General features: G+C 39.1%; 1 protein-coding gene across 2 annotated transcripts in view; it reads right to left on the reverse strand.

Annotated features, from left to right (window-relative positions):
• The window catches only part of afap1l2 (actin filament associated protein 1-like 2), a 62,093-nt gene that overhangs the window by 37,434 nt on the left and 1,609 nt on the right, over nt 1-23,050 (reverse strand). The window contains exon 2 of one of the 2 annotated variants that reach the window (XM_063003061.1): nt 3,407-3,535. In XM_063003061.1, coding sequence (XP_062859131.1) covers nt 3,407-3,535 — 129 coding nt within the window. Of the gene's footprint in view, nt 1-3,379; nt 3,536-23,050 lie in introns of both variants that reach the window. The other variant, XM_063003060.1, reaches the window with a different exon arrangement.

Here is a 23,050-nt window from a genome sequence, read left to right on the forward strand (position 1 = left end):
GTGTCTGCGTGGGTTTCCTCCGAGAGCTCTGGTTTCCTCCCACAGTCCAAAAACATCCAGTCAGGTTAATTGGAGACACTAAATTGCCCTATAGATGAATGGGTGTGTGTATGTGTGTCTGCCCTGCGATGGACCGGTGCCCCGTCCAGGGTGTTACTGTGTGCCTTGCGCCCATTGAAAAGCTGGGATAGGCTCCAGCACTTTCCCCGCGACCCTAATTGAATAAGCAGTTAAGAAAGTAAGTGAGTGAGTTCAAGCTAACGTATGTTATTTGTATTCAGCCAACTTATTATCAAGCCAAACTTGACAAAACATTCTATTCATTCTATAATTACAGACTTTATCTAATAATCTTACCCAACAAACATACTGTATGTCTAAAAATGTGCATAGCCAGTCCCAATGTTTCCTTGTGCTTTTTCATCGCTCATCTCAGTGGGTTTATTAACCAGTAGGTTACCTGTCCTGTTTACAAGACTGTCTTGTTTACAAAACTGACCTGTAAATTGCTTTGTCAGCTTATTGTTTTTTTTAACAAATGAATCTATTTAAAGCTACCCAGCCATACATATTAAAGCAAAGAATTAGTACGACATATTTTAGATTAAGGTTCTTCCTTAGAAGGTAGGACCAATCAGCTTTCAATTCTTATTCATGAAATAGGCATTGGTACAGTTTAGGTATGTAACGATGCACCACAAGACAGTTAAAAATAGATTCACATGTATAACGATTCGAATCGTTTATTCATTTAAGATGAATTGATATTCACTTTAAACAGCAGAGGGCACTGGCGCTATTCACCTCGCCTGGTTGTCGACACTACAGGGTGGTTAGGTTCGAAATTTTCCAGCCAAATTTATTTATGTGCGGATACTTTCTTTATTTGTATTATTTATTTATTATTCATTTATTTATATAATGTTGGATTTGTTTTAAAATTTCATTTCAGTTGTTGTTTTACACAATAAGCATTATTTGGCATAGTTTTCACCTACCTCAGAAATAAAAGGGCATTCATTATTTAGATAAATAAAAGATAAGCACAAATACAGTATTTTATTTTTTTAAGAGAAATAATAAAAGGAAACTTTGTCATCATTTCTTCAATTTCATTTTGTTTGAAAAAAAAAATCGGGAAAAAATCGTATCGTGAATCTTATCGTATCATGGGTAGAGTGTATCGTTACATCCCTAGAGCAGTCACCTTTACAGCATTTAGACACTTTTATCCAAAGCCACTTACATTTCTATAAATAAATACAATCTATGCAACTGAGGGTTAATGGTTTTGCTTGAGGGCCCATTAGTGATGGTGTGGTTTGAACCAGAAAGCTTCTGATTACTAGTCCAGTAGTAGCTTAGAGCATTGTCAGGTCTTTAACTCGTAACCTCTGATTTGTGACATTAGCCCTAAATCGTGATCCGCATTATTGATTTGGCAAAGTTTTTACGCCGGATGCCCTACCTGACACAACCCTCCCTATTTATCCGGGTTTGGGACCGGGTGCACTACAATGCACTGGTTTATGCATCCTAGCGGCTAGGTACCTATAGGATGATTCAGTGTCTGTCTCCAATTAGCCTGACTGCATGTTTTTGGACTGTGGGAGGAAACCGGAGCACCCGGAGGAAACCCATGCAGACACAGGGAGAACATGCAAACTGCACAGAAAGGACCCGGACCGCCCCACCTGGGGATCGAACCAGGACCTTCTTGCAGTGAGGCAACAGTGCTACCCACTTAGCCACCGTGTCACCCAAATATAATTAAAACTAATAAGCATTCAATTTCTGTCTTTTTATAAATGCCTGCTTGCATGGACTCATGCTGTACTAACACTTAAAATATCTGACCTTTTCTTTCTCTCTTTCAGAAAAAGGGTATTTTGTCTTAAAAAAAAAGGATATAACAGTGTTCTGTTCATGCATTTGACAGTACCTCTGGGGCATTACCCCAGAAAGCCAAACCAGTGGGAGACACACAGGATCAAATTCAAATGATAATAGAAAATCCTTCAATAACTCCAGTCTGTGTAAGACTTTTTATTGACTTACTGTCCAGTACGCTTACTGAGTTTGTAGCCTTTTAAAATGTTTTGTGGAACTATATACACAAAAATGTGATTAAAATTTTGCAGTGATGTGGAACCTGAAAGGCTCTCTGCAAACAAGATTTACTGTACGTGCTTTGATATGGATATGAAAGGATAAATAACAGCACACATCAGCTAAAATATTTTTCTGCTAGAGTAAAAACAGATTTAGGAGGAAAATAAAGGTTATTTATATAAAACTACTCAAAGAAAGTATCCCAGGAGCATAAAAACAGCCTTGAATAAAGATACAGTAAAGTGCCAGAGGAGGAAGTAGCAAAACCCAAAATCAGGATAAAGAAACCAACTACCATGTGTCATGTGTATACACACAACTGCTTATGCCAAGTTCACACTACACCTCTTTCCAAGTCGTCAGGTCGCTGTACAGTTCACACTACACAACTGGATCTCTTGTAATCGGGAGTCTTTCAAGTCGGTGTGGCTTTCACACTACACGACTGATCGTCGATAGGGGATTTCACACTACATGATCTACCACCAACTGGAATTGCAGGCGAGCTTCTCTGGTCTCCCAAACTACGCTCTGTCACGAAAACAAACACGAGAAGTGACGAAAGGTTTAACGATACCACGTCCAAAAATGCACGTCAACAAGTAGTGAGTGATCAAAGTTTGTGCGCTGATGTGCAGCGTAAAATCAAAGAGGAAAAATAAATGAATCGGTGTAGATTTGGCTACGCAAACAGCAGGGATTGTTCTATACTGAGTTGGAGGTTAACAAATATTTTTTTGCAGTGCAACGTTGGTGTTATGTTTTGTAGAGAATGATAAGGTCAGAAATACTGTAAAACTTGTGTGTGCCGATGTATTCTGATATAAACTATATTATGCCCCTGTCCCACCTTTTTACAACTTCTCCCCTGCGTTTCCCCTCACCCCGTATCTTGCGTTCTCATTGGCTGTTCGACATAGCACACATTGCCAGTCGGGCAACTCGGATTCAGATATCTGACATGGTAGAAATCTCACTTCGGTCGCCGAGTGCTCAGCGAGCTGCTCGGATCGAGTTGTTGGGTAGTTCACACATAGCGATTGAAAGCCAAGTTTCGATCACAGAGCAAACCCCGAGTTGCTCCCAAGCCCGCAAATCACCTGTCGCCGAGCGAAAATCAGGACAAAAATCATGTAGTGTGAACTAGGCATTAGCTTGAGCTTGCTGTACCTTTTACATTTACGACATTTTCAATGATGCATGAATATTTGACACAAAACAATAACAAAACGCCTGATTTAGCATTCAGTGGGGTAAAATAAAGTACCACATATGTTGTGCTGATTTGGTGTACCATCTGAAGATTTGTAAGTTTGCAGCAGGTCAGTAAGCAGGCTCTTCTGTACAGTGGCATTCCCGCTCAGGTTCTCTCCATCCAAGACCTTCAGAAAACACTGCAGCTTCTCCAACAGCTGCTCTAACACTGCAGGGAGACAGAACAAACACATGTTTATGTCTGGGTGTCATCACATTCCATGTACATGTGGCCATTCAATTTTCTTAGCTTTGTTTTACAGTATCAGAAACTGATCATAAAATCAAATAACAAACAAATAAACAGAAATGGTATAAAGGATCATATTTAATTTATCCAAATTTAAAATTTCCTATCACTTACAGCATGCAAGTATGGTGACTGAATCACAGAATACAGGCTTATTACACATTTAAAAACATCTACAGAGGGCATGAGTTTGAATCTCAGCTCTGCTACCGGCAGGCTGGGTGCCTATACAGACAATGATTGGTTTGTCCACAAGGTTGGAACCTGGAGGGGATTCCTCATAATTGATGCAATTATAAACTCTTCTGGCTGACTACTGGTGCCTGCATTTGTTCTGATGCTGCTGTTCTGACATAGAAGTAGGCTGTTTTACATTTTGTATAGGTGTAAAGGCATATTTGACGTGCACAGATCTGCAAAAACATAAAATGACATGGCAAAGAAATTCCTATACTGGACTCTCGTCCTTTAATGAGAGATGTTGGTGCTCACCAGGACAAGGGTTTGGAACCACTGCTTTAGCTGATATAGGTTTGAATAGACTTTTTCAGCTCTGGTCCTGAAGACACACTGTTCTGTACAGTATTGGGACTTGATCAGGTTCATGAAGAGTTTAATAATTTCCTCACAAGTTTAATCAGGTGTGTTGGGCAGGAAAAACTGAAACTGTGCAAAACAGAGGGTTCCCATGACTGGTGTTGAAAAACCACCATTCTATGTTTTAGAACCCATGTCTGATTCTGAAGGACACACTTCTGCTGCCTTTGCAGACAATATTGTGTGTTTCTCCAATGTTCTCCATTGCATTTTTTTAGTGTTGCTGTATTCATGTGCACTCACGAGGTTTATAAAACACATCCCCCTTTATTCTATTTCAGTTTAATTATTTGATTTAATGACCAGTTTATGAAACTACAAAACAAAGCTATTTCTTGTTTTTTCACTGACAATAACCAAAACCAGAACCAAAAGTGAGAAACAGGACATTTCCCCATTTTTTCAATTTGAAAATCGATTGACCAAAGTAAATTCAAAATAAATTGCATGGTGGCGCAGCTGGTAGAGTTGGTGCCGCAAAACAAGTTCTGAGGTTTTAGATGTTTAGTTCCACCTTTCAGAAATTTACTGGCTAATTTAACTGGCTATTATAATCTGCCCCTAGGTGTAGATGAGTTACTGGGTAAATGTGTGTAAATTCCTGTGACTAAGATGCTAAGATACATAAATGTATGTCACTTGACTCACTAGACAGTTGAAAAAAATCTTCATACATAATTGTTGGTTTCTTGTAGTTTCCAGAAAGTTAGTTCTTATTTAACTTATATGTTGTGTATATTACCTATATATTGTCTGCCAAATCTTTACCATTATGTACATTCTGACAGCTGAAAACACATTAATTATATTAAAAACATAGTACCAATGTATTACTGATAACCTGACCAGTAAGCCCACGTTTGTTTGTTTCGTACATGTTTGTCTGCTCATGTGAATGAAAAATTTCTTTCATATGAGACTGTATCACATGTCCAGGACCTTTTGTCTTTTGTTGTGTTATGTTGTCTTTCATCTCTTTGAAGCTGAGGGGGCTGTAGACTGGGGGTGAGCAGCGATTTAGAGGTCACTGAGAAGAATAAGGTGTAGTCAATGGGTCGCCTTTGAGTTCGACCCCCACACATCCTCCAGGGGTCAGAGCCGAGTTGGCCCACTTGCCCCAGACTATGAAGTTTCTCTTTGTGCCTCATTCACTGTCATGAATAAGTCTGCTTTATGCCTGAACTCAGCGTATTGAAGAAGAAGAAAGAGGAAGCAAGACAGATTGTTATGAGGTAGCCAAACTTGTGAAAACACTGAGCAAAAACATGAACACTAAAGTACATGACAAAAACATCACTAATTAAATCTGATTTCACTTCTGGATTCATTTCAGGCAGAAATAATACAGTTGTTTAGCAAGAGCAAACCAAATTGTATTCAATAACTGTTTGATGGTCACTTTTACACACCTTTAAATAATTCATGCCTGAAGGTCACTCCTGCTAGCGCCTGCTTCCTGCTGATAATCAAAACTTTTGGCAAAATCACAGAAACTCAGGCACTTCAAAGAGTTTTGAGCTGACTCTTCTCTGTAAAATTCGGTGAAGTGAAAGTGTTTTGCCTTCAGGACAACACAAAAGTACTTTTTACTGTCCTGTTCGCTTTTGAATTGTCACAGCTCACAAAACTGTAAGCTCTTACACAGCATATTCAGAAAGTATTCAGACCCTTTGACTTAATTTTATTGCAGATTTGATTTTAAATGATAAATTATAGTTGCCATTTAACTTAACAATCTACACTTAAACACATACAATGAAATGAAAACATTATTATTTCTAAAAGTGTTCAGACCCTTTACTCAATACCTCATTGGCCGCAATGAGGTATTGTCTTATTGGATACATCTTTAATAGCTTTGTACATCTGGATTTAGGCAGTTTATCCCATTCTGTATGGCAGATCCTCTCAAGCTCCATCAGTTTGGGACTCTCAGCAGGTATTCAATGGGGCTTTAGCTGTGCCATTTAGTTACATTTTAAGAAGCCACTCCAGTGTTAGTTTGGGGGTATGCTTGGGGTAACTGTCTGGTTGAAAGGTCAACCCAGTCTGAGTTTGCATGAACTCTGGAGGAGGAATGATGATGGGCAGTGCCTGCTTTTTGCCAGACATAACACTTGCTGTTCTGTCTAGAGTTACATACATCCCCTCACACCAAAGATTCTTTTTCCTCGTTGCAAGTCATTTATGTGCCATTAAAGAAACTCCAACTCAACAATGACTTCCGTCTTGCCACTCACAAGATCGATGTTTCATCTCTGCAAAGGATTTTGAGCTTTTTTAGTCTGACAGTTGAGTTCTTTCCTACACCAAAACCATTCTTGCCTGGATGCCCAATTTGGCTCATGGTTGTGCCCAAGTTTTTCCATTTCAAAATGTTTAAGGTTACTGAGATTCTGAAAGCACCCAAAGAATTAGATATTGTTTCATATTCTTGTCCTGATCTATGACTTGTCACAGTTCGATTGCAGAACCTGGCTTGGTTTTTGTCTTGCACAATGCAATGTATGTCTTTATACATGGGGCCTCGAGTTAAATGGAAGTCCACGGTGACCAAAAAGAGAACAAACTAAACTTTATAAAATCATCTATGCCAAGACCTCAGAAACAACCAAGGGCAATGAAAGTTCATATCCAAATGTGCATGTAAGTCTATTTTCTGGGCTACCAATACAGATTGTTGAAGAAAATACTGTGCAGTTTACTGCTTAGAGCTATTCCTAGTAGAGGGTATGGGGCATTACTTTATTAAAACTAGGTTAAGGCTGCCAACTTACTGCAACACTTGCATATAAAACCAAAAATGGGTAACAAAAAATATCAACAGGCAAATCATTGTTTAAATTTAATCTTCAGCATCCACTTTATTCTGGTCATGGCTACTGGTAATCCGTCACCTATTCCTGGAATGCTAGACAAATACACTCCGAACAGTGTGGTTAATTAATCTCAGGCAACTACACACATACACTAACATTTAGAGGTTATTTAGTGTAGCTTCTTTACTTAGCTGCAAGTTGTTTTTCTAAATACAACCAATTAAGGGTATTTAAGCAGTCCCATGTTTCAACTTTTCTCTTACTTGTGAAATAGGTTTGCTTTACAGTAACTAAGCAATGAAAATGAAACCCAGCTCAGATCTGTAAAACTACTGGGAGGTACAGTAATACCTGTAATTCGTCTAAAAAAGGACTCTGAAAAAACCCAGTCACTAGAAAAGAATTCTACCCAGACAGACAGATAATTAACAAACATTCCTTAATTACTGTTACTCGGTTCAAAACATGCACTCTCAGGTTGGGCTTCTGTTGATTTTCTACTGAGTGCAAAAGTTTGTGAACCCTTAAAACAAAATTTAAAAGAAACAAACTATTTTTTAAAAAGGTTGCAAAGATGTTCTGGCATTATTTATTATTGTATGCTACATATTCAGTGTTTCTGCTCCATTGCCTTTTCAGGTCATTTTTTATAATTTTCTTGATGTAAAGTCCTATTTCATTTGATTGCAATTACATTTTGGTAGAATTTGTAAAATAAATGTACAGTTTCCTTCTCCATTAAAAATGCCAAGGTGGCGCAGCGGTAAAAGTACGCTAGCACACCAGAGCTGGCATTATGAATACATTTACATGGGTTGGGCGACTATATGAACGTGTTTGGCTGTTTTTCATCCAGGGAGAGAGCCGGATAGGGACTCCTTATATCTGATACAATTACCACCTCTGCTGGCTGATTGACGGCGTTTGCACAGAGTAGAGGAATAATGCTGATCAGTGTGTGGCTCTCCGTGCACAAAGCTGATCTGCATATGAACTCGTCTTGTGCAGGTAAAAAGATGCAGTCGGCTACTGCGCATGTGTCGGAGGGGGCATGTGTCAGTTCGCTCTCCTCAGTCGGGGCGGGGGGCAGCACGGGTAGAAAGGAAGCATAACTCAATTGGGTAAAAATCTGACGTGCAAAAAATCTGGAGAAAAGGAGAGAAAATGCTATAAAAAAAAGCCAAAACCTGCAATTTGTAACCAAGGTAATAGTTTTTAAATAGTTTCAATTTCTATAATTGATTTTATGCTAAACAAGACTAATATTATGATACATAAAGTCTTAGATTAAATAAAATAAACATATAAAAAACGGTACAACAAGAACTACAACAGTTTCTTTTACATTGGCAATGCAATTCTTGAAAGATTTCAATTTATTTTACGCCCTTTAAGCTCATATAAATAAATGCTTCTGACTTGTTATGGTTGGCCTCTACTTCCCATTGTGTTGTAACTAAACCTTTTATCCCAACATATCCACTGCTGTGTATTTTAGACAGAACTTTGATGCTATTTTCCAGAGGGATCCTGGGAATGTGAAGTCATCTGATTCCAGAACAGACTGACCTACATTACTATGGGTTATGGCTTGGCTAAATTCCAGCTTCCAGTGTCTGAGCCACTTCACTTACTCACGTACTGTAGGTTTTTCTAGTTCCTTATAACAAGAAAACCTGTGTCTAGTTTCCCACGCACCTGAGACTGCTGGCTTTATTCACAGTTCTCTAGCCAGCGCTGAAGCTTTAAATGTGAGTAAGCACATTGAATTGCTTAAGAGTTTAATGAGGTTTATGCATCAACTGGCCAATTCTACCTGGCTTACTTCATGTTGTTAGGGGATTTCCACTTTAGTTAAAGTTAAACATTTCCTCGTTCCTAAACAAAGACACATTTAAGTTGGGGGGATTCAAGCTGACATGATTCAAGGATCACAGCTAAAGTGTGAAGGTTTGCTCAATATTATAAACAAAGGCCGGTGTGTGGAGAAATGATCAATGTTTATAAATCCTTGCCATATTGGTTTGCTTGGCTGTCTTCTTTACTTTGAAAACCAGGATGACATCTAGACACATACACTGATAAGGCATAACATTATGACCACCTCCTTGTTTCTACACTCACTGTCCATTTTATCAGCTCCACTTACCATATAAAAGCACCTTGTAGTTCTACAGTTAGTGACTGTAGTCCATCTATTTCTCTACATATTTTCTCTATTTTAGCCTGCTTTCACACTGTTCTTCAATGGTCAGTACCCCACAGGACCACCACAGAGTAGGTATTATTTGGGTGGTGAATCATTCTCAGCACTGCAGTGACGATGACATGGTGGTGGTGTGTTAGTGTGTGTTGTGTTGGATCAGACACAGCAGTGCTGATGGAGTTTTTAAACACCTGAATGTCACTGCTGGACTGAGAATAGTTCACTAACCAAAAATATATCCAGCCAACAGTGCCCTGTGGGCAGTGTCCTGTGACCACTGATGAAGGTCTAGAAGATGACCAACTCAAACAGCAGCAATAGATGAGCGATCGTCTCTGACTTTACATCTACAAGGTGGACCAACTAGGTAGAAGTGTCTAATAGAGTGGACAGTGAGTGGACACGGTATTTAAAAACTCCAGCAGCGCTGCTGCCTCTGATCCACTCATACCAGCACAACACACATTAACACACCACCACCATGTCATTGTCACTGCAGTGCTGAGAATGATCCACCACCTAAATAATACCTGTTCTGTGGTGGTCCTGTGGGGTACTGACCATTGAAGAACAGTGTGAAAGCAGGCTAAAAAGATATGTAAAGAAACAGATGGACCACAGTCAGTAATTGTAGAGCTACAAAGTGCTTCTATATGATAAGTGAAGCTGATAAAATGGACAGTGTGTGTAGAAACCAAGAAGGTGGTTTTAATGTTATGGCTGATCAGCGATCAGCATATATGCATATACATACACTTGAGGACAAAATTATTAGCCCCCCTATGAAATTTAAAGTTATTTACAAATTTCCCAAAGTCATTTTATAACAGAGCAGGGATTTTTTAATATAGCATTTCTAAACATACTAGTTTTCTTTAGAAAGCATAAATTATTTTTATTTGCTTACTATAACAGAACTATTTCAAAAGAAACAAAAATCACCGTGGTCAATATTATTAGCCCCCTTAAGAACTGACTTTTTTATTGAGCCATAGCACAAACCACTGCTGTGCAATGGTGTGCTTTAACTTTGTAATGATAAAAGCTCGTTAAATCAAGTCACAGCTGAGGGTTATCTCCCAATTTACACACAGTATAAAAGCTTCAGTAAGCATTTGAGCTGTCACTTGAGAAAGCATCATGCCAAAAACAAAAGAAATCAGTTTAGACTTGAGAAAAAGAATCATCGATGCTTACAAAGCAGGAGAAGGATATACAAAGTTATCACAGCGTTTCCAAGTGTCAAGAACTGGAGTGAGAAGTATTATTAAAAAATTCAAAGAGAGCCACACAATTCAGAACAAGCCTGGCAGAGGTAGGAAGCGCAATATATCAAAGACCCTGGAAAGAAAACTAGTGAGAGATGTGTCTAAAGACCAGAACAACTGCCAAGACACTAGTGAACGACTTAGCCAGGTCAGGAATAATTGTCTCAAAAAAGACAATCACTAGAGCCCTGCACAGGAATGAATTGCGAGGTTGCAGACCAAGAAAAACTCCACTCCTGCAGAAAAGACACCTTCAAGCCAGACTGAAGTATGCTAAGGACAACCTGGAGAAAGATTATGCATACTGGAAGCATGTCCTTTGGTCAGATGAGACAAAAGTAGAGCTCTTTGGCCATAGAGACATTGCTTATGTTTGGAGGAAAAAGGGGGAGGCTTATCACCCAAAGAACACCGTCCCCACAGTGAAACACGGTGGTGGGAGTATTTTGCTGTGGGGATGTTTCAGTGCATCTGGACCTGGGAATCTTGTCAAGGTGGAAGGAATCATGAGGAAAGAAGGATATGTGAATATTTTGAAAGAAAACCTTAAGCAGTCAGCAGCAAAACTTGGTCTGGGTCGTCGCTTTCTCTTCCAACATGACAACGACCCAAAACATACATCGCTCCTGGTGAAGAACTACCTCCAGAAGACCAAAGTGAACGTTATTGACTGGCCTGCACAAAGCCCTGACTTGAATCCCATTGAAAATCTGTGGGGTGAACTGAAGAAGAAGATTCATGCCAGAAGGCCATCAAATCTGGAGGAGCTAGGGAGATTTGCCAAAGAAGAATGGGCTGGGATTCCTCAGGAGATGTGTCAGAGACTTGTTGAAAACTACAGTAAACGACTGCAGGCTGTTATCCAGCAAAAAGGATACACAACTGACTATTAGCATCAGGGAGGCTAATAATTTTGGCCGTGGTAGTTTTTGATTTTGTGAAATAATTTAATTTCTGTGGGCAAAGTAAAATGATTTAATCATTCAAAATAAAACTGGGATGTTTGAAAAAGCTGTGTTAAAAGTTATTTGCTCTATTTAACAGTACTTGGGAAATACATTTAAAACAATGAATTTTTCATAGGGGGGCTAATAATTTTGTCCTCAAGTGTATATAAAATATGACATTTGTTGAGGGGGCCAACATTTTTTTTGCACTGGGGCCCATGAGCTCCTAGTTACGTCACTGATTGTATCAACGCGTGTGGCATTCATATCAGTTTAAACTTAGCATAGTATTTTATGTCCAAACTCTAGTTTACTCTTTAAAGAACATTACGATGTGAACTGTGAACTTAGACCAAACTATCATGGTCTGGCTCTCTGGCTCCAGTCTGAGTCTTCAGTTTATTTATATTGAGAAATCAGAATTAAACCACCAGCTAAACAAAATCAGATTTCACTGAAAACTGCAACACTAACCCAATTTCCCACAATTATGCCTCATCAAATGTAGCCAAAATATTCTCTTTGGCTAGGATTTGTACAGTCATGTTGCCAGCTATATCAGCACTTTATTTCATCCATAGTAAAAAAGCAACAACTTCTTTAGAGGTGTGCCAAAACACAGAAAAGTACTAAATATTAACATTCAACCCCTTAATAACAGATTATTTCAACTAAGGCTGAAATACAAAGACCTGAATATACTGTATATTCACTATAAACAATTTTTATATTTGTATTATATTGCTCATTGAAAATATGGTAATGTAAGGTTTTACAAGTGGATTATTATATAATATTGAAAACATGCAATATAACAATTCACAAAAAAAAAAGAAAGAAAAATAATATATTAATATATATAGACAAAGTATCTGTTAGACCGGCTTCAAATTCATGCAGTACATTGCCTCAGTTTGTTGATAATGCCTGTGGATGGAATTTGTGTATCAGCTGTTTTCAGTTACTTCACAATGATACATAGACAGACTCTTTGTGAGGTATATTGGTATACTAAACACTGCCCACAGGGAAAAAATACAAAAAATGAGTCATAAACATTAAAACCAGTCAATGACCAGAATTTAAGAAAGGAAAAGGATATAAGACCATCATAGATACACCAATCAGCCATAACATTAAAACCACCTCCTTGTTTCTACACTCACTGTCCATTTTATCAGCTCCACTTACCATATAGAAGCACTTTGTAGTTCTACAATTACTGACTGTAGTCCATCTGTTTCTCTGCTTTGTTATCCCCCTTTCATGCTGTTCTTCAATGGCCAGGACCCCCACAGGACCACTACAGAGTAGGTATTATTTGGGTGGTGGGTCATTCTCAGCACTGTGGTGACACTGACATGGTGGTGGTGTGTTAGTGTGTGTTGTGCTGGTATGAGTGGATAAGACACTGGAGTTTTTTTTAAACACATCACTGTCACTGCTGGACTGAGAATAATCCACCAACCAAAAATATCTAGCCAACAGCGCCCTGTGGGCTGTGTCCTGTGACCACTGATAAAGGTCTAGAAGATGACCAACTCAAACAGCAGCAATAGATGATCGTCTCTGACTGTACATCTACAAGGTGGACCAACTAGGTAGGAGTGTCTAATAGAGTGGAAAGGGTATTTAAAAACTCCAGCAGCGCTGCTGTGTCTGATCCACTCATACCAGCACAACACACACTAACACAACACCACCATGTCATTGTCACTGCAGTGCTGAGAATGATCCACCATACAAATAATACCTGCTCTGTGGTGGTTCTGTGGTGGCCCTGACCATTGAAGAACAGGGTAAAAGCAGGCTAAAAAAGCATGCAGAGAAACAGATGGACTACTGGCAGTAATTGTAGAACAACAAAGTGCTTCTATATGGTAAGTGGAGCTGATAAAATGGACAGTGAGTGTAGAATCAAGGAGGTGGTTTTAATGTTATGGCTGATCGGTGTATACTAAACATCATAAAGTAAAGACTATGTCAATCTACAGCTACAGTCTGCTGTGTGGTTAAGGTACTACAAGTCAAGGTGCCTCTATAAACCTGTTCAGTAAACTAGAAGGATGTGCAAACTAAAAGGACTACTGCCACACCAACTTTCATTTTGACTACGTTGCAGAAATACAACCAAAGGTGATTTTCACAAACGAACCACATCCAAACACCAAAATGAATCATTATAAAAGAGTCACAAATACACAGCACAGATACCCAGACAAACAAAGTAAAGAAGGGTTTAAAAAAAGAACAGAAAAAAAGAAAAAGAAAGCTTGAAGTTTGTCTTTCTGTAAGATGGCATGATCCAAAACACAGTTGTTTTAACAGCAGGGCCTGGCAACCTGGTTAATGATAAAATTAATAATAATAGTACTAAAACCTTTAGCTGGAAGGTAGGTTTCTATTTAAGAAAGACATTAAGCAGCTTTACAGGTTAGATATGCTTTTTATTTGACCTGACAAACTATAAGAGTTTTGTGAAGAGGAATTTGCCTGAAAGACTGTTGACTATAATATCTGCCAAAGTTGGCACCAACAAGTGAGATACATTTAGAGTTGATTTTTTATGTTTTTATTTATGTATTAACATTGAATAAAATCACTAGTTGGGACAATAATTTAAGTTAAATAGAAGGTGAATTAATTCATGCATGAAAGAATAAATTGATTAATTAATGGGGATAAAGATGCAGTCGGCTACTGCACACATTTCGGAGGGGGCATGTGTTAGTCACGACTCTCCTCAGTCAGAGTGGAGGTCAACATCAGTAGAGAGAAAGCCATAACATTAAAACCACCTCCTTGTTTCTACACTCACTGTCCATTTTATCAGCTCCACTTACCATATAGAAGCACCTTGTAGTTCTACAATTACTGACTGTAGTCCATCTGTTTCTCTGCATGCTTTGTTAGCCCCCTTTCATGCTGTTCTTCAATGGTCAAGACTCTCCCAGAACCACCACAGAGTAGGTATTATTTAGGTGGTGGATGATCTCAGCACTGCAGTTACACTGACATGGTGGTGGTGTGTTAGTGTGTGTTGTGCTGGTATGAGTGAATAAGACACAACAGCGCTGCTGGAGTTTTTAAACACCTCACTGTCACTTCTGGACTGAAAATAGTCCACTAACCAAAAACAACCAGCCAACAGCGCCCCGTGGGCAGCGTCCTGTGACCACTGATGAAGGTCTAGAAGATGACCAACTCAAACAGCAGCAATAGATGAGTGATCGTCTCTGACTTAACATCTACAAGGTGGACCAACTAGGTAGGAGTGTCTAATAGAGTGGACAGTGAGTGGACACAGTATTTAAAAACTCCAGCAGCGCTGCTGTGTCTGATCCACTCATACCAGCACAACACACACTAACACACCACCACCATGTCATTGTCACTGCAGTGCTGAGATCATCCACGACCTAAATAATACCTACTCTGTGGTGGTTCTGGGAGAGTTGTATGCTGAATGTATTTAACACAGTATGTTTAATGAAAGACTTAATGAAGTTGTAGGAATTGTGGGAAAGTATAGATTATGTTTCACTGTTTCTCAATTAAACAAAAAATATTCTTAAAAAAATTCTCCCAAAAAATAGCCAGTGCATCATCATTTACACAAAGTTACACCAAACACTATGTTGTGGTATTAAAATGTGTGTGGGTTAAAATCTGTTTGCCGCTACTGTGTTTACATTACATTTTCCACATTTAGCAAATGCTTTTTATCCCAAACCAATAACATTTGCATGAAATTTAGGCTTAAGTGCTTTGCACAGGGGCCCAACAATGGTAACCTGTCATTGGTGGTGCTTGAATCAGCAAAACTACAATTAGTAGTCCATTACATCAACTACTGAGCTACCACTGTTCAGATCTGTGGGTTTTTTAGTTGCTGAACTGTAATGGCTGTCGGGGTCAGTAGCTTTACTGGACAGATACATAAGTTTTAGTTTCAGGCAGAGCTCTGTGAACCTGCTCCAGCAGCGCCGTACTGCCTGCAGGAGAGCAAAACAGGAACAGATGCTGAAGAACCACTCCTGCTCCAACAATAACAACCTTACTCAACCTTTTTCTCTTCTCCTTTTAAATGGATACTCAACACACAGAAAAGCCAGCGGCTTGTTTAAACCACTACCTTTTCAACACATCTTTTCATCTCTAAAGAAGAGCTAAAAATTCTTTCTTCTTGTACCTCTGTGTAGTGCAGAAGTTTCAAAATTACCTTCCCATTTCTGTTTTACTTAGGCCCTGATTGACTAAGATCTAAGTCAAAGGTGCAATAAGCAGAATGTAGCAGTTACAAGAACTACAGAAACATTGCAACAAAGTTTAGTTTTGACCACACAATGCTATATATCACAGGTGTCCACCATGTTTTCATTTGAAGAATGCAGGGCCTTTGGGGTGTGTATGTAAGGCTGACTAATGTAGGGGGATTTAAACAAAACAAGAAGTCCAGCCCGGCCCTGTGTTTCTGAGGCACTGCATTTGAGGTGTAGAATGCATACTGTTGTCAATTCTGTTTTATCTTGTTTCCTAGATATACCCATATTTTCTATATCATACTAAAAAACAATCAAGTTTTGATATATGTTATAGAAAAAAAAAATCATTGTTGTTTTAAATATACAGGCTTGGCAAAAAATAGTTTAAGCCTGGCTTATTGTTCAAAATGATAAAGAAAGCTAAATCAATACTGGATTCATACTAATCAAGGTTGAAGTAAGTTTGGTGTCTACCTGAAACACTGATAGCAAGGCATCAGTTAATCACACAGCATCATGCACTCATACTCACCTATTTACTCACTTAAGGGTGATGTAGAGTACCCGCTGCAATCTTAATAACATCTACATTGGCAGAAAAATATTATACCAAACCCCTCACAGACTTTGCCTATGAATGTGAGGTTGAACCAGTGGCTCCAAGACAATGCACTCGTGTGCCGACCACACTACCACCACCCATGCATTTACATTTACATTCAGGGCTTCAAACAGATGATTACAGTTCTGACTGAATACAATGCAAACAACTGAGGCTTAAGCTCAGGGGCCAAACAGAGGCAACTTGGAAGCGGTGGGGATTGAACCAGAAAACTTCTGATTACTACTCCATCAGCTAAACCACTGAGCTACCATGCCTAACATTATATTATTCATTTAATAAATCTTTTTATTCTGGTCACTGTGGGTCTGTTACCTAAAAACACTGGGTGCAGAGCAAATAATTTGCCATGGCATCATACAGAAATTTGGACCCTTAAGTAAAAATGCAAAAAATGTGATAGAAATATACATCTACAGTATAACTGTACAAATTGGTCAACTTTCAGCTAATAAAGATTAAGCAATCAAATACAGCACATACACCGATCAGTCATAACATTATGACCACCTTCCTAATATTGTGTTAGTCCCCATTTTGCTGCCAAAACAGCCCTGACCCGTCAAGGCATGGACTCCACTAGACCCCTAAAGGTGTGCTGTGGTATCTGTCACCAAGATGTTAGCAGCAGATCCTTTAACTCCTGTAAGTTGTGAGGTGGGGCCTCCATGGATTGGACTTGTTTGTCCAGCACATCCCACAGATCGTCTGTTGGATTGGATCACACGGGCCAGCCTTCGCTCCCTATGTGCCTTGGCCGCCATGACCCTGTCGCCAGTTTACCACTATTCCCTCCTTGAACCACTTCTTGATAGAGATGCTCTGACCCAGTCGTCTAGCCATCACAATTTGGCCCTTGTCAAACTTGTCAAATCCTTACGCATTTTTCCTGCTTCTAACACATCAGCTTTAAGGATAAAATGTTCACTTGCTGCCTAATATATCCTACCCACTAACAGGCGCCACGATGAAGAGATAGTGTTATTCACTTCACCTGTCAGTAGTCATAATGTTATGCCTCGTCGGTGTATGTTGACCTATGAAGGACTTAAAGATACATATAGTGCTCTTGCTATACATGTCCAAGTATTGCCTCAGCTTCTTAATGTATACTATATGGCCAAAAGTATTATTTGAATGCTTCTCTTGAAAGAAAATACTCTCTTTCAAACTTCCAAGACTGTATTTAGTGATAAATGAAGTTATCTGACTATTTTAATTAAAATCATGTGGTCACAGTGAAAAAATAAATAATGTACAGAATCACAATACTTTAAGAGATGCCAAGAGAACTGATTATGATCTCACTGAATCATAAAGAAGTAATGATTCCCAATACAGTGTATGTTATCAAGTGCTATGGCTTAAACAAGTACTGACATTTACATGACACCTTGTCCTGGTGCAAAACCCATGTGTCATTTTCTAAGCAATGAGACCACTGCTATAAAAGCCACTATGTACAGCTAACTCAATTCTGTACATTGAACTATGAGAATAAACTTTAGAATAGAGGATGTGGATGAACACACACATTACTGGACTGCTAATGTTACACTAGACAAATTAGCCCTTCCTGGCAACAGAAGCCAGTCCTAAATAAATCACTTTCTGCTACCTGCATTAAAAGGTGTGAACCCTAACATGTACAAATGTAACATAATTAGACACAGTTCTTTTTTTATGCTATAATGGTGTTTAGAAACTTTACATGATTAAGAGAAGAGTTTTAGTATAGTCAAGTCTAAGACAACAGAGTACATGCTTAAAAAAGCTAAAATCTTCTATTCCAGACACATTTTAGAAGGGCACCAAGTACATAAACTGGCTTTATTCAGATGTACTCCATGCCCTTAGTCTCACGCATCCCACTAAAAAGCTGACACACTCAGAACCCTAGCCAGAGCAGCGGGGCCCATGGGTGGATCAGGAAAAAATGGTATCAGAAAGAACCTCAAGGGTGAGATCTGGTTCCAAGTTCTTCCTTTGAAGAGCAAAAGGAAAGCGGAAATTAAGGAAATCGGCAGGATAAAAACAGAACCCATCATGGATTAATTTAGACACACAGACTTTTTTTTAACATGAGCTACAGTGGAAATGTGCTCTGCTACAGAATACAAAATCCATTTAAATTTGTTGTAGTATCATGCTAAGTGTTTTAGTCTTTTAATGTTTGCGGATTTGAGGTGTTTCTCAATACTTTATCTTTAATAACAAATAAACGCTGTAATTGGGTTTATGGTGCTGTCCGTCAGACACATAGTTTAAGTTTAAGGATGGGCATTTGGGTAAAAAAACAGATTATACCAATATTTTAAAGACTTCATTGATATTAATTATACACTGATCAGCCATAACATTAAAACCACCTCCTTGTTTCTAAACTCACTGTCCATTTTATCAGCTCCACTTACCATATAGAAACACTTTGTAGTTCTACAATTACTGATTGTAGTCCATCTATTTCTGTACATACTTTTTTTAGCCTGCTTTTCACCCTGTTCTTCAATGGTCAGGACCCCCACAGGACCACCACAGAGCAGGTATTATTTGGGTGGTGGATTATTCTCAGCACTGCAGTGACACTGACACTGTATGAGTGGATCAGACACAGCAGCGCTGCTGGAGTTTTTAAATACTGTGTCCACTCACTGTCCACTCTATTAGACACTCCTACCTACTTGGTCCACCTTGTAGATGCTAAGTCAGAGATGATCGCTCATCTATTGCTGCTGTTTGAGTTGGTCATCTTCTAGACCTTCATCAGTGGTCACAGGACGCTGCCCACGGGGTGCTGTTGGCTGGATATTTTTGGTTGATGGACTATTCTCAGTCCAACAGTGACACTGAGGACACTCCATCAGTGCTGCTGTTTTTTTATCCACTAATACCAGCACAACACACACTAACACACCACCACCATGTCAGTGTCACTGCAGAGCTGAGAATGACCCACCACCCAAATAATACCTACTCCGTAGTGGTCCTGGGAGAGTCCTGACCATTTAAGAACAGGGTGAAAAGATAACTAATTTAGAATACTACTGAAATCACAAAGGTACATGCACTTTGGTCAGCCCATTTGTACATCTAATAGGGCAAAAGACAAAAGTAATAGCTCCAATATGCTCTAAACTATCAGACATTGACAAAGCTTATAAATTAAAGTTTCTCATGAACTATTTTTTTAAAGTTTAGAGACTGTAATCTCCTATGGTCCTGAAGTACATGTTTTGCATTTCAGATTACTTTACCATGCTAACAATGTTTATTTAAAGATAGTTCTTTATTGCACAGGAACACAACGTGCCAAAGCTAACAGTGATAGTTCAGTTTCTGTTGTGTTCTTACACATAAAACTGTCAAAGCCATGACTAAACCCCTAAATTACAAAACCCACACTTTAGACCACATATTTTTCTATGGGCTCTTGAGATGTTCAGTATCCAAGCTCTAGACTCTAATATGAGGTTTAACCAGCAGTGTTGAATTTGCACCAGGACAATGTTTTGTGGTATGCAAACCAAAATTCACATGTTAGTGGGAAGCGTGTCATCCCACAACGCTATATCATGGAGATATTACGCACTTCTCATCAAAATGCCACTCCCCTTTCTGTCCCTCCTCTACCTCTGACCTCTAATTTCCACTGTCCTTTCTCACACAAACAAAATGCACAAAGGCAGTGTAAGCGGAAGCTACTCCTGACCAAAACAACAACACCAGAGCATTTCTCAGGCTGCTCATCTTGTATGAACAAGTCATTAAAGAGTCACACTTTAATAACAAATGGCATTAAATCATTCCTAAGTATACACTAAGTCACCATTCTGAAACAATGTCTGAACACTCAACTGTTTAACACAGACAGGAAGTTTCTAAAGAGCATGTGAAATGGGTCATTCAGTCTTAGTATCAAATGATGACCAGCTACTTAGTCTTCAACAGTGCGACTATATCAGTGACACATCACCACTTCTGCTGTGGAGATATATACTGGGGAGGTAACACAATTGTGAATGCCAAAAATCCAGGACACGCCAAATTAAGTTTGGAAAGCTGGAAATTGCTCACAATACAAACAAACACAGACAGACCACCATGATTTTGGGGAATAAACATAAATTGTGGGCTTTACAGGAAGAGCAATTCAGAACTGAAACCCATATATGAAACTTAAACTATGAAACATGCTGGGTCTTGGTTTATTACAGATGTGATTTGTTAAGGCTACACCAAACAATAGTTTCTTACAGCTACCTGCCGCTCGGTGTAGAGATGTTAAAAGAGGAAGTAGTTATATTAGTGCCTACATGTCGTTGTAAAAACAGAAAAAAAAATGGCCCTGTTCTACAGGCTTACATTACGAGTAGCAGTAATGCAAACACAGACATTGAAAGACGTATCTTTGGTAATGCTGTGTTCATAAATACACCGATCCGCCATAACATTAAAACCACCTCCTTGTTTCTAGTCCACTCTAGTCTGGTCCTGTGGGGGTCCTGACCATTAAAGAACAGGGTGAAGCAGGTTAAAAAAGTATATACAGATGAACTACAGTCAGTAATTGTAGAACTACAAAGTGCTCCTATATGGTAAGTGGTGCTGATAAAATGGACAGTGAGTGTAGAAACAAGGAGGTGGTCACAATGTTATGGCTGATCGGTGTACGGTCTACTCTGGTATCTTGTACCAAGACATTACCAGCAGGTCATTCAACCTCTGTAGGTTGCAAAATGGCTCATCCTACAGAGCATTTTGGTGGGCAAGTACTGCACACATGCCTGACCATCCACATGATCCTGGACAAATTATCCTGGACAGTATTTGTTGGACCACTCGACCTTTTTTCATTGCTCCAATGTCCAGTTCGAATGTTTGCATACCCATTGGAAGTGCTATTGACCGTGGACTGGAGATATCATGGGCACTATGATTGACCTGCCATGGTGGACTGGAGTTAGCATGGGTACTTTGACTGGCCTGTACTGTGAAGCCACATAAGTGGTTTGATGCACTGTGTTGTGACACATTCACCTCATCACAAGTCAATACAAGTAAAATTTATCTGTACAGCGCTATTTACAATAGACATTTTCTCAAAGCAACTTTACAGCATCAAGGACCGACCCATCAAAAACCCTTCTCCCTGTTGAGCAAGCTGATGGCGACAGTGGCAAGAAAGAATTTCCTTAAAATTACAAGGAAAAAACTGTGAGAGGAACCAGACTCAACAAGTATTAATAGTATCTGCCATTTGAGCCACAGTAGCCCCTCTGTTGGTCTGTACCGTCCCTGTACCATTCAGCCTTCATGTCCCCTGGCATCAGTGAGTCTAGGCTGCCTTCTGAAATGTTGTCGGTCCAATGTCAGTATGTAGTCACTACGGCTGCCCCTAAACAAATCCACTCAATCTGCTGCATTCAATGTGTGTACAATAAGTAATTACCATCAGCCCAGCATTTAATATATCCCACACTGTGACACGCACAACTGTTACACAATAGGCATTGTCATGCATATTTGGAGACCCTAATGTTTTGGTTTATTGGTGTATATGCATCACCATCAACATGTCAAAGCAGAAATCAAGATTTAATTAACCATGCAATGATTACCAATCTTCAACTGTCCCAACTGGTAAACCTCTGTCCACTGTACCCTAAGATTCCTGTATTTGTTTTTTCACTGACAAGACTGGAATTAGATATGATCCTCTGGTTTTGTAGCCCACACACCTTGTGTTGGGCATTCTGAGATGCTCCTCTCTTGTAAAGAATAATTATAGCCTTACTGTCCGATCAAACCACTCTCACCTTTTTTATTAGCAAGGCATCTCTGCCTGCAGTACTGTCGCTTACTGCATTTTTTTTCAATTGTGAGTAAACTTTAAAGACGAAAATATAAAAGTCCTAGGAGATAAGCAGTTTTTGACATACTTTAACCAGCCTGTCAGGAACCAACAACAACAGCACAGTGAGGGTTAAAGGCCTTGCTCAGGGGCCCAACAGTGGCAAATTGGCAGTGAACCAGAAACATTAAGATCACTGGTCCAGTATCTTCATCACTGAGTTACCACTGTTGTAAAGTCATTTTAATCACATTTCTTCCCATAGTATTGTTTGATGTAAACATAAGTGAAGTTTTTGACCCATGTCTTTATGATTTAATGCATTATGGTTTTGCCAAATGTCTATTCCATTAAAAAATGACATAAGCAGGTGTACTAAAAGTATCTAGAGAGTGTATACTGTTTAAGCTCTGAACAAATAACACTGTGATTAACATAATGTTTTTCAGTACTATTAAAATGCCATTACAGTCCTACCCTTCTGTACTGATATCATTGATGTGGTTGTTTGCTTAAACCTCAAAAACCAACATGTCAATTTGTCCAACTTAACATTCTGCCTCGTATACTGCACTAAACCACAGGCATGCATGGAATCCTGGGAGAACAATCGTAACTGGAAAATATCCCAGTAGCTGTCTTTAATAACTTCTGTTCACTTTGTTTGCATGAGCATAAATATTAAGATAGGATGGACATTAAAGTCTTTTCCAGCTTTTAAACCCATCAGCACAATAAAAAGAAAAACCTATAGAGGATAAAGGCCAGTACTCAAATGACTTGTCATAAGGGATCCCTAATCGTTGCCAAGATACTCACATTTTTCCCACTTCAAACAGTCCACAATAGTCTTTTGTTC

The sequence above is a fragment of the Trichomycterus rosablanca genome, chromosome 10, assembly GCF_030014385.1.
Source record: "Trichomycterus rosablanca isolate fTriRos1 chromosome 10, fTriRos1.hap1, whole genome shotgun sequence".
NCBI lineage: Eukaryota > Metazoa > Chordata > Actinopteri > Siluriformes > Trichomycteridae > Trichomycterus > Trichomycterus rosablanca.